Below are 13030 nucleotides of genomic sequence, written 5' to 3'. Positions count from 1 at the left end.
TCTGCCGCGTATGTCGTTATTGGTCTGATGACTGTTTTGTAAATTCTGCCCTTCACTTCTTTTCCGATGTTTTTATTTCTCCATATTCACCTGATTTTCCACTTCTGTTTCGAGCTTTCCGTAACTGCATAGTGTGATGCCTAGATATTTAAACTCCATGACTTGTTCTATTATTTGACCCTCCAGCTCTAATTTACACCTTATTAGATCTGCTGTTATAACCATGCATTTAGTCTTTTTTGGGGAAATTAACATGTTAAATTTTCTAGCGGTTATATTAAATTCATGCAGCATACGTTGTAAATCACCTTCACTTTGAGAGATTAGTATTGCGTCGTCTGCATAGCAGATTATTTTAAGTTGTTTTTCTCCCATTTGGTATCCTTTTTTTTGTTCTTACTTTTTTTTTATTATTTCGTCCATGATCAGGTTGAACAACAGAGGACTTAGGGAATCTCCCTGTCTTATCCCATTACCAGCTTCAATTGGGTCAGTTCTATATATCAGTCAAATCTATATATCAAGCTGTATAATAATCAAATATACACATATAAAAGGTAAACCAATGTAACTCACTTTGTCTTTATCGCTCTCATTGGGCCGTGGCTGTTCCTGTAAATCTGGCGTCCACTCTCAGCAGCTCCGTTGACCTAGTCACCTCTCGTTGGATTTGTCGTTCCAGCTGTCTTCTCCATCGTCTATACAGCAACCATGCGGCGAATATGAAGACTAGGGCAAACGCTACTACTCCCAATATCTCTGGAATCGATATATTGTTACCGTTTTCATTATTAGCTGTGGTGCCTCCGCTGTTTCCCGCCTGGTTTATGAATATTTGTTCTTCTTTCTCCTTGTTCTCGTTATTCCCCATATCTATTTCTTCATATTATCTTCCTCCTCAGCTGTCCTGTCGTCTCAGCTGTTCAGGTTCAAAGGGCAAGGGTCGCCATGTCGTGTTGGGTCCTTAAGGGATGAAAAGGGAGCCAACTCTCGGACGTAGGAAAACACTGACTCTATAGTATACTTTAATTTAAAGTTTACAACATCCATAAACGTAAGGTTAAGGAGATGTTGTTTCAATGGGTAATCGTTCAGACATCCATCTCGCACAATTCTAACTATGTATATGTAATAATAATCTATTTAATTCCTCTTCGGGCTTTTTATATCTTTCTTTATTTTGGACTTTGAAGTAAACGGTACGTGAGTATCGTTACTTACTCGCGAGGTTACCCAAACAAACTCCATCAATCAACCTTCACTTTGTTTGTTATTATAGAAACTACACCTTCTTTAACAACCTACTTATGCCTAAATTATATACATTTTTGGATACATATTATATTATACAGTAAGGGTATTTTCCCTTACTGTACACTCTAATATCCGTGGTGCCTTCAACGTTTAATGTCCGACTAAATTATTCTTTATACAGGGTGAGTCATGAGGAACTGTACATACTCCTACCTCGTATAGAGGCTCCTATGGGGAATAACAAATGACCATTAAAAAGTGTCTGCTCCCATTGTTTAATAATATACAGGGCGAGTTTTGCATTTTGACAGAAATTTGTATTCGTCATAATTCTTGAACGGTCAGATCGATGTGTCTCTTATTTTGGTCAATCGTTACACTATTACCACCCAATCAACTGATTTAGTCAAACTAGAAAAAAATCAGGTCCGGCTTTAAAAAATTAGTTCGTTTTGGTCTTAGAAAAAATTTCACACTGTATACGCTTTTTAAAAACTCTAATATGAATTTTACAAATTAGACAAATAGGCAATTAAATGGCATATTTATTTTTTCCCCACACGATTACTTAATTTTTTATAAAAAAAATCAAATTTGACTAGGAATTAAAAGTTTGGTAAAGTGAACCATAGATTTAAAAAAATTAACTTTTATTACAATAATTAATTTTTTTAAACAAATATTTAATTTATGTTACCACCCAATCAACTGATTTATTTAAACTAGAAAAAAATCAGGTCCGGCTTTAAAAATTTAGTTTGTTTGTGTCTTAGAAAAAATTTCACCCTGTATACGCTTGTTGAAAACTCTAATATAATTTTTTTAAATTAGACAAATAGGCAATTAAAATGCCATATTTATTTTTTCCCCACATGATTACTTAATTTTTTATAAAAAAATCAATTTGACTATGAATAATTATTAAAAGTTTGGTAAAGTGAACCATAGATTCAAAATAATTAACTTTTGTTACAAAAATTAATTTTTTTTGAACAAATATTTAATTTATGTTACCATCCAATCAACTGATTTATTCAAACTAGAAAAAAATCAGGCCCGGCTTTAAAAAATTAGTTCGTTTTCGTCTTAGAAAAAATTTCACCCTGTATACGCTTTTTGAAAACTATAATCTGAATTTTACAAATTAGACAAATAGACAATTAAAATGGCCAATATATTTTCCCCACACGATTACTTAATTTTTTATTAAAAAATCAAATTTGTCAAAATCGAAATTTTATCCTAAAAATGAAAAAGAAAATGAAATCACGGTAACTCGCTACAACTCTGTTCCATTTTAACCCGGCACCTGCCACGTGGGGTGCTACCAGCACCCCATAACATATTTTCATCAAATATTTGGTATTTCAAATTTGTTAACCGTCCTGTGCGTCATAGTAGCTTTCAATAATATTATATAGCATAGATCTGTTTGTGTTTGAAGTGGTTTTTTAGTGTCATTCTGAAATTGTAGCTCTAAATTCGAATTGGGGTGTCATCATCTGGCAGTAAATTTTTTTTATGTTTTTGATAAACAGGTCAGATTTACATTTTTTTATTGTAATAACTGATCTAAATTATTAATATATTCTCTATACTCAATAAATTTTAATTTTCTTAGATATTTTACATCACTTCATTTATTATGGGTTGGTAATAGGGATGGGAAAAACCTACCGGTTTAAACCTAAAATCGGTTTTTTTACTTCGCAATAACCGGTTTTACCGGTTGTTTTTTTGTCCCGGTTATAACCAGTTTTTTCTTTTTAAAGTAAAAACCGGTTATTAGGTTTTTACGGTGATTAGGATTAGGGTAAGTATTATTTTGGATCCCAATCATAATTATTATTCTCAAGTAATTATTCCAAACAAAACCATAATTCAAATTTTATCAAAACATATTTTTCACACTTAACTCTTGATATTGAAAGTGGGTGAATGACTTTTTCTGATTACCAAAAATAATGCTCTGACTATGAATATCGAATTACTGATTACGAATATGAATCTCCAAGAATTTCGCTACGTTTTCAAAACGATACACTCATACAGGAAGTATTAAATGAGTTAAAATGAATCTCAAAGAATTTCGCTACGTTTTCAAAACGATACACTCATACAGGAAGTATTAAATAAGTTAAAATGTACCTATTCTACAAATATAAAAACGTGTTAAAAGTAATACAGACATGTTCTTTCGACTTTCGATAGTATGTACTAATTTTGATCATGTTGATATCGAGTCTAATAGAGTATCGCAAACTAAAGTGTATTGTAAATGCAACTTTGTAACCTATTGGATTAAAAAAACCGAAAACCGGTTTTTCCAAAAACCGGTTTTTTTGGCCGGTTATAACCGCTAGGTTAAACCGCAAGCAAAAAAAAAACGGTATAACCGAAAACCGGTGTTTTGTCAAAAACCGCCATCCCTAGTTGGTACTTGCTAATTTGCTTATAACACCTTTTTAATTTTATTTTTTAACTTTTATAATATATTAGTAGCTAATAAGTTAATAAAACCTGTTTTTTTTTATAGTCTTGTGTAACTCAACACATTATTTTGTTTATAAACAAGTAGATCACAGAAAACTTTTAAGGGGTGCTGTGAGCACCCCACGTGGCAGTTGATGCCTTGCAAAGCCACGTGGCAGGTGCCGGGTTAATATTTTTTTCTGAAATTTCTACAGCACATATCTCTTACCGTTGTGAAGACTATGAAAATTGTTGTAGACTTTCAGTCTTCTTCTCGTAAAAGTTATGAATTTTAAAAAATAAAAGGTGCAGATTCGTGAATTGCAAAGTTAAATCGCAAAAATTAAGTGAAAAAATTTAAAATTTATCTATTTGATCACGTCTATGTTAAACTATAGAGTCCAAAGAGAAGTGTATGGGGAGTTTTAGATCTAGACGTGTTATAAAAAAAATGGTGAAACTTTTAATTTTAAGAAAAACGTTGTTTAATTTTTTTTATTTTTATGGTAAAATTGCGATTTTGACAAATTTGATTTTTTAATAAAAAATTAAATAATCGTGTGGGGAAAAACATAAATATGCCATTTTAATTGTCTATTTGTCTAATTTGTAAAATTGATATTAGAGTTTTCAAAAAGCATATACAGGGTGAAATTTTTTCTAAGACCCAAACGAACTAATTTTTTAAAGCCTGACCTGATTTTTTTTCTAGTTTAAATAAATCAGTTGATTGGGTGGTAACATAAATTAAATATTTGTTTAAAAAAATTATTTTTTGTAATAAAAGTTAATTTTTTTAAATCTATGGTTCACTTTACCAAACTTTTAATTCATAGTCAAATTTAATTTTTTTATAAAAAATTAAGTAATCGTGTGGGGAAAAAATAAATAAGCCATTTTAATTGCCTATTTGTCTAATTTGTAAAATTCATATTAGAGTTTTCAAAAAGCGTATACAGGGTGAAATTTTTTTGGTGAAAAACTAAAACGAACTAATTTTTTAAAGCCGGACCTGATTTTTTTCTAGTTTGACTAAATCAGTTGATTAGGTGGTAATAGTGCAACGATTGACCAAAATAAGAGACATATCGATCTGACCGTTCAAAAATTATGACGAATACAAATTTCTGTCAAAATTCGAAACTCGCCCTGTATATTATTAAACAATGGCAGGAGATACCTTTTAATGGTCATTTGTTATTCCCCATAGGGGCCTCTATACAAGGTAGGAGTATGTACAGTTCCTCATGGCTCACCCTGTATGCAATAAATTTGAATGAACTTTAAATTAATTAGTTTTCAAATAAGTACATTTAGCAGCAATAGTCGTAACTAAATTGTAGTAACCATAGTTTTACTTAGGTTGTTATTTGCCAACTTAACAGTATTTAACCAGTTATTTAAATTTAATACCTTAGGGCGTTATTTTTCAAAATAACGCCCTAGGGCATTATGTCATACTTAACTGACTTCGAAATCATGTGATTATTTGTCAGATAATATACCAGTCGGACATTAACAATTTTTGTCAATATGACTGTATCATTTTAAAGGGTCTTTGCCCATATATTTTCAATTTTGGTGGCTTAGCATGTGAACATTCTGTAGGTATAGCCTAAACCTTTTTTCAACCTTAGTCATAATTTAAAATGTTTGCATTAAATTCATAGGCTGGGTATACTTATTTTAGGTTCAGTATTGATGATGATCTCTGTTCAGATTAAAAACGTCCTACATTTGTGATGTAGCCATTTAATGGAATTTTAATAAATTATATACCTTGTATAAAGGGTTTTAATTAATTTTTGTGATATATGATATACAGCCAGCTACAGGAACACTTTTTTCCTTGGGGATTTGAAATTTTTATTATTTTTTTAGGGGAATATCAACCCGAATGGTAGTAGCCATGTGGTGGTTTTTTGCCTTAATCATGACAGCTTGTTACACTGCTAACATGACAGCTTTCTTGACGAGCTCGCGCATGGGCCTTACGATCGAAAGCGCAGAAGACTTGGCAGGTCAGAATAAGATCAAATATGGATGTTTAAAAGGTCTGTAAGAATTTGTTTTATAGAAACTAACTTGTTCATTCAATCATCGCTTATTCACTGCTGGACATAGATCTCCCTTCTAATTTTCCATCTGCTTCGATCTTGTACCTCTGGCATCCAGTTCCTATGACATCTTTTTAGATCGCCAGTCCAACGTGTTGGTGGACGACCTCTGCTTTGTAGGCAGAATCTCTTGGTCTCAATTACAGTATCCGCTTTGCCCATCTATTATCTGTGATGATTAGAGCCATGTGATATGTCCTGTTTCCTGTTTCACTTCAGTGTTGCTATTCTCTCTAGAGCATTAGCTACTCTTGATATCCGTCGTATTGAGAGTTCGGGATCTTGTCTCGCAGTGAAACACCCAACATAGCACGCTCCATTCCATAGCCCTTTGAGCCACATAGATATTTTACATTGTTCTCCTTATCATGGTCAACGTTTCCGCTCCGTAGGCCGTAGGTCAACACTATAGCAAGACACACTGATTAAACGATTTTCTTTTAAGACATATTGGTATGTTGGACGATTTGAAAATGTGGTTCAACTTGCCGAGGGTTGCCCATTGTCTAAGTTAGTCTTATTAGAAGCTCAACGGTTTGGTTATCTTTTCCTATGCGAATCTCGTGAGCTAGCTATACGACAGTCGATCTTCCCAGTTTCCGTCTTCCAATCATTTCTTAGACATGGCTTCGTCGACTACATTTTTCCAAGACCTTCTCGGTCGTCCCCTTCTTCTTGTTCCCCTTGTGCTCCATTCTGCATCTCCATTCTGCATCGGCACCTCTCATATGTTTCACACCAAATCCAAAGTTTCCAATAGCGGATTCTGTCTTATCTTGTTTGAATCAAAATTTGGCGTTGAAATCAACATATAGATAATATGAGTATACATACCTATACATATATAAAATTTTCAGGTGGCGCGACATCATCATTCTTCAAAGACACCAACTTCTCTACCTATCATCGAATGTGGGTCCAAATGGAGTCAGCTGAACCGAACGTGTTTGAAACAAACAATAAAGACGGCGTTAAACGTGTTCTGAGCAGTAAAAGAAAGTACGCGTTTATCATGGAAAGCTCTACTATCGAATACGAAATGGAACGGAACTGTGAACTGACCCAAGTAGGAAATAATTTGGACTCAAAAGGATATGGAATTGCAATGCCCTTCAGTAAGTACTACAAGATAAATTAAATTGTGCACCGGTTAAGTATCAATTAGAAAAGAAATTTCTCTCTCTCCTGTCGTTTCCCCATTACTGAGGATCGTGCTTTCTTCCAATATTCCTAACAATGTTTCTCTATTGGTCTCCATCTTCAGCTGCTCTAAGAGCTTCGCAGAATAAGTTTCCAGCTGAATGCTTTATTTGGTCAGACCACCTAGTTGGTGATCGTCCTCTTGATCTTCTCCCCGGAACGTTTCCAGAAACAATTAATCTCTCCAAACTGCCGTCACCTCTGCGTACCACGTGACCAAAGAGTTGCATAATTCGTTGCGGACATATTGTGGACAGCCTTTTTTTAATATTGAGTTGCTTTAGAATGGAAACGTTTGTCCTATGAGCTGTCCAAGGTATGCGCAGCATTCTTCTCCAGCACCACATCTCAAAGGCATCAATCTTTTGGCGCTCGCATGCGCGAAGAGTCCAAGTCTCTGCTCCGTATAGAAATATTGAGAATATAAGGGCATTCACCAGTCTCATCTTGATATTTTGAGAGATAGATATGTCTTTCCAAACTTTAGTTAGGCGACTCATCGCATTTTTTGCCATACCAATACGTCTCCGAACTTCTGCTTCACAGTTACCATCGTTAGTTATACTAGACCCGAGATAGACAAAGGTGTTTACTATCTGGTATTCCTGTAATATGTTAGTCAGTTGAATAGTGTCAAATCTGTCGACCACCATTATTTTTGTCTTAGCTTTATTGATTTTCAGACCAACTTTATTGCTTTCGGGCTCAACTCTTCGCAGAAGATCAAACATTTCTTGCTCATTTGCTGCTATAAGTGTAGTGTCATCAGCAAATCTTAAATTGAAGATTTTACTACCAGCTACTGTTACTCCACCGGCCCATCCTTCTAAAACCATCCTCATGACATGTTCACCATAAATGTTAAATAAGGCAGGGGACAACACGCATCCTTGTCTAACACCTCTCTCGGTCTTGAATTGGTTTGAGAACTTCTGATCTAGTCGTACAGTCGCTATATTAGACTGGTACAGATTTTTAATAAGTCTCATCAGGTGCATTGGTGCGCCCATTTCTATTAAAATTGACCACAAATTTATCCAGCTTACACAATCAAATGCCTTTTGGTAGTCAACGACAACGAAGCATATAATCATAGGTACTTGAAATTCTCTAGACTTTTCAATGAGTTGTCTCAGGTTCAGGATTTGTTCCCTTGTACCTTTACCCTTTACAAACCCCGCTTGTTCCTGAGGTATTTGGTAATGTAGATAGGTTTTTAATCTGTTTTTGATGATATGCAACAAGATTTTACTAGCATGTGTTATTAGTGACAGTGTGCGGTAGTTTTCACATCTGGTAGTAGTTCCTTTTTTGTGTAGTGGGATATAAATTGAGGTAAAAATTGTTTTACACCAATCAGAAAAGAAATACTTAACAGTAAATATGTTTCAGAAGAAAACATTTTTTGCTGCATAATATTCTTGATAATGGTAAAATTTTTTCTCTCTTATGGCGCTACAGCTTAAGTGTCTTGGCCTCCCCCACCATTCGCCTCCAAGCATCCCTTTTCTTGGCTACTCTCCTCCAGCTATCCATCTAAATATCTCTTTAGGCTGACTCCGTATTCAGAAGGTATTATAGGTGACTACTAATGCGGCTTTCGTGCTGGAATGTCAGGAATAGATCAAATATTTACGATCCGACAAATATTAGGAAATAACTGGGAATTCAACCGACATGTACGCACATCAAACTTAAGTAAATTTCCAGCAAGCATATGATTCGATAAAAAGAAGCAAATTATGGCTAGCAGTGCTAGAAATGGGAATACCAAGAAAATTAGTGGAGCTAACTTAAATGTGTGTGACAGACTCATATGCACAGGTAAAAATAGGAAACAGAACATCGATGTCACTTAACATAACATCAAGACTTAGACAAGGAAACCCCTGATCACCGTTGCTATTCAATTTTGCTCTAGATTATCCAATAAGTAAAATATCATCTGAACTAACAGGAAGATTTGCGAATCGAAGATCAAAACTATTGTCAGCTTTTGCTGATGATATAGATGCAGTCGTTCATTCTACAAGACAGGTAAGAAAGGTGTTTTCAGAACTCGATGAAGAAACAGGTATAGGTATAGTCTGGGCCTTCCAATTTCCAATAAATGGAGAGAAGGTGAAATATATGCTCGTAACCAAAAATACAAGACCAAGAGTTAGGCACAACCTATCTATTCATGACCACAACTTCGAAGTACGTAGTAAAAGAGATAGGGACCAGATAGGAAAAGAGGACCATTATTATATTACCTATCATCATTATTAAGATCTAAGCTTCTAAGAGGAAAATCCAAATTAAGACTTTTGACCCAGTTGTTACATATTATGGAAGTGATACATGGACTCATATCAGCGGAAAATAAATAAACTACTGGTATTTGACAGTAAGGTTCTCAGAATGATATTTGGCCCTGAAAGAGATGAACTGAGAGGAGAGTGGAGAAGACGCCGTAATTTTGAATTGGTGACTCTGTATGGTACTAAAATAATCGTCAAATACATAGATATATAAAAGTTAACCGGATAAGATAGGCAGGTCATATGATAAGATCAGAGGAAGACAGAGTGTTAAAGACAATATTTTTTGAGAGACCAGACGGTAGAATATTAGTAGGCCGTCACAGAAAAAGAAGGAAGGATGATGTTGAAGCCGATTTACCTAGGATTGTTGTGCAACAACTCCATGGAGTACTTTCGTGGCTGATCTTCTCCTTGCTATTTTCATTTGTATATATTTCATACATACAAGTAGGTACCATCTTGGCTTATCATTTAGCCTAAGTACTTAAAAGTGTTTTTATAGGTTTCTTCCAACACGACCAAGAACCGTCAGATTACCGTTTCGTTACTAGATAATTAACGTTCCATGGGTTCCATGGGAACGAAATAATACGTTCCATGGTACTGCGCAGGACGGTTATCGTTACATGTACTGTTTCTGGTCGTGTTGGAATAAACCTTATGTATAACAACTCTTAATTCTTCTTTTAAAATTAAGTTATAATCTGGAACCTCGGATACAGTAAGAGAAAGTCGTACACAGTGTGATACATGGTTCACAGTGAAACACCGAAATTTATTTTTTACCGAAACACTGTGTACCAATTCTAGTACACAGTGAAACAATTCGGAATTTTTTCTTTCAGTTTTATCTTTTTTCATTATGTGAATTTTTAGCGAATTTCGTTCTTAGACTGCTAAGAAAGATTTAGTGTAACATACGGCTTTGAAAATTTTACTTTTAATTCAAAAATAGATTTTTTTAACTCAAACATTTCTTTTTTGTTTCACTGTGTACTACTCTTCCCTACATAAAATATTCTTTATATACACAAGCCATCCTGCAACGAAAAATATATGAAAAGCAAGATCCAAAAAATAGAAACACATCGTGGTTAAAGAACCTCAGAATAGTGATGAGCTAGACTGGTCTTGGTCTTGCGATCTTGGTCTTGGTCTTGCAGCAAAACTTTTGGTTTGCAAGACCAAGACCAAGACCAGGTATTCAAAACCAAGACCAAGACCAAGACCGAACCTTGCAAGACTACGCAAGACCAAGACCAACCTACAAGACTCTTGCACTTTTTTGCGAAATTGGTTTTTTATTCTTTTAGTTCAATAATATATACTGACATAGTAATAAACCTTAAACAATATCGAATTTTTAAAATACATAATATTTTGGTTATATTTTTAAGTCGTTTTGATTAGGTCAACCGGTTTGGATTTTTTTAACCTTCAAAGTATCCAGAAGGCAAGTTTTCAAACGGCGACAGTTCAAGGACAATTGAAATTACTACTTGTAAGACAAAAAAATGTAACTATAGATAGGGTAATATATTTCAAAAAAATGCCATTAAAAACGGTTTTTATGTACTAGTAGTTTTCGCTTTTGTCTAATAAAAATACTGACACTTATTTCAATTCTTTTCGCATAATCGAGGAAAAATGTAGGTCGTTAAATTTAAAATTAATACCAAAAAATATCATAATAGATTTTGAAAAGGGATTCACAATGCTGTGAAAGCATTGTGGCCTGAATAAAAAATAACTGGTTGTCGATTGTAATGTGTCAAGCTTGGTATCGCAAAATCCAAAGCTTAGGTTCAGTTTCTGAATATAATGACAAAAATTCCGATACTGAGAAATTTTTAAAATTATTTTTTGGATTAATTTTTTACAATCAACGAAAGTTGGAAGTTGAATTATTTGTGAAAATCCCGGATGACAAACGCGTAAAGAATTTTACTGATTTCATAGTTGAAAACTATTGGGAGGAATCTAGGTTTTCACTAGAAAGGGCCAGTACTACAAATAGTATGTGCCGCACTTGAAATGCATGCGGATCATTTCAGTGTGTTTTAAATTCTAGTTTTTACTGCCCACATCCGAATATTTTCAACTTTTTAAATGTCATAATGGGTATTCAATCCAAATATATGTGAAAATAAAAAGTGCGAATAACTCGTGCCAAGAGAGCAATGCAGTTTAAATAAAATTAAAGAACTGCAAGATAAAAAATTACAGAATTAAGCGTTTATAACTCCCCATTAGGTTTAGTTATTATGTTATAGTATTTAGGTCTATAAATAGGTATGGTAAATATATCATATGCCAGTGGTTCTCAATCTGTGGTACATGTACCACTGGTGGTACATCTCATTATTTGCGGTGGTACACAAGACACAAAAAAAATTAAAATAGTAGTGCTTAGTAAGTCTTGATAATACAATCTAAAAATATAGGTGGTACCAAAAACAATAACAAGAACTGTAGGTGGTACATGACTCAAAAAGTTTGAGAGCCCCTGTCATATGCTATTGAATGTATAAAACGCAGGTTGTGTCTCAATTCAACTTAAAATTGAAATTTGAAAATAAACCTTTATATTTGAAACATACTTTTTAATGAAATAATTAGGTGAATGTATAATGTTAAAATTGGTATCCGTTTGAAACTACATTCTTTTAAAATTTTAAAGCAAAAAATATAGTTTCATTCTTCACATCTATATTTATTTCAATGTACATTTTATTCGAAATTGTTTGGTTCAAATTATTACTACCAAATAGCAAGACCAGCAAGACTCTTGCAGCAAGACCAAGACCAAGAACAAGACCGGCTACTGCAAGACCAAGACCAAGACCAAGCTTGCAAGAACAAGACCAACACCAAGACTAGCCTGGTCTTGATATTGTTCTTGTGTTGCTCATCACTACCTCAGAACCTGGTTCAACACAACTTAGGTATATATTATTGGCATACTTTTTTAATTTTAATTAAATATTCTATATTTTATTTTATGTCGTCAGTATTATTTATTACATACAAACCAAGCTTCTTTCAATAAATTTTCTGAACATAAAATAGCGAAATATTGATTCATGATTTTTTACTTTTATAAAGAACATGGTTTTTATTTTCAAATATTTATTTTATCGACCTTACCTACACCCTTGGCAACGATATTATGGATGCTATGGTTATGCAACCAACATTTCACTAAACTGCGAAAAGGACTAGTCCAGTCAATGAGGGTATTTTGCTCAAAATTCCGTCCTCATGCATCACTAATTTATTTGATATTTTTACAGTATGTATAGTATAGAAATATGGGAATGAAAATAGTTCAAGAAACAAAGTATATCCTATGCCAAAATATGCTTTTATCTTGGGGGTAGTTCCCACCCCTTCTTTGGGGTAGCAATTTTTTGGTTAAAATAACCCCAGGAGTCGTTAGAGGACCGAATTATAAGCAAAACATGGTTTTGCTGAGAAAAATGTAATTTTTTTAAACTTATTGTATACGTACTGTTAATACTTTTTGAGTTATTCGTGATTGAAAATTTGCCATTCTCGTTGAAAAATTTTCGGACGATTTTTTGTGAATATATTAAAAACTAAGCATCTAACGGAAACAAGTGTAACAAAACATTTTTGTAGCTTATGATATAACGAAAATATTGGTGTTTTCAGAAATTT

General features: G+C 33.7%; 1 protein-coding gene across 2 annotated transcripts in view; it reads left to right on the top strand.

Annotated features, from left to right (window-relative positions):
• The window catches only part of LOC114349528 (glutamate receptor ionotropic, kainate 2-like), a 207818-nt gene that overhangs the window by 162302 nt on the left and 32486 nt on the right, over window positions 1-13030 (top strand). For both annotated transcript variants that reach the window (XM_028299934.2, XM_028299933.2), the window contains exons 12-13: window positions 5608-5780; window positions 6701-6958. In XM_028299934.2, coding sequence (XP_028155735.1) covers window positions 5608-5780; window positions 6701-6958 — 431 coding nt within the window. The remainder of the gene's footprint in view (window positions 1-5607; window positions 5781-6700; window positions 6959-13030) is intronic.

Source organism: Diabrotica virgifera, chromosome 1 (genome assembly GCF_917563875.1).
Source record: "Diabrotica virgifera virgifera chromosome 1, PGI_DIABVI_V3a".
NCBI lineage: Eukaryota > Metazoa > Arthropoda > Insecta > Coleoptera > Chrysomelidae > Diabrotica > Diabrotica virgifera.
This window is presented reverse-complemented; position numbering and strand designations above follow the sequence as displayed.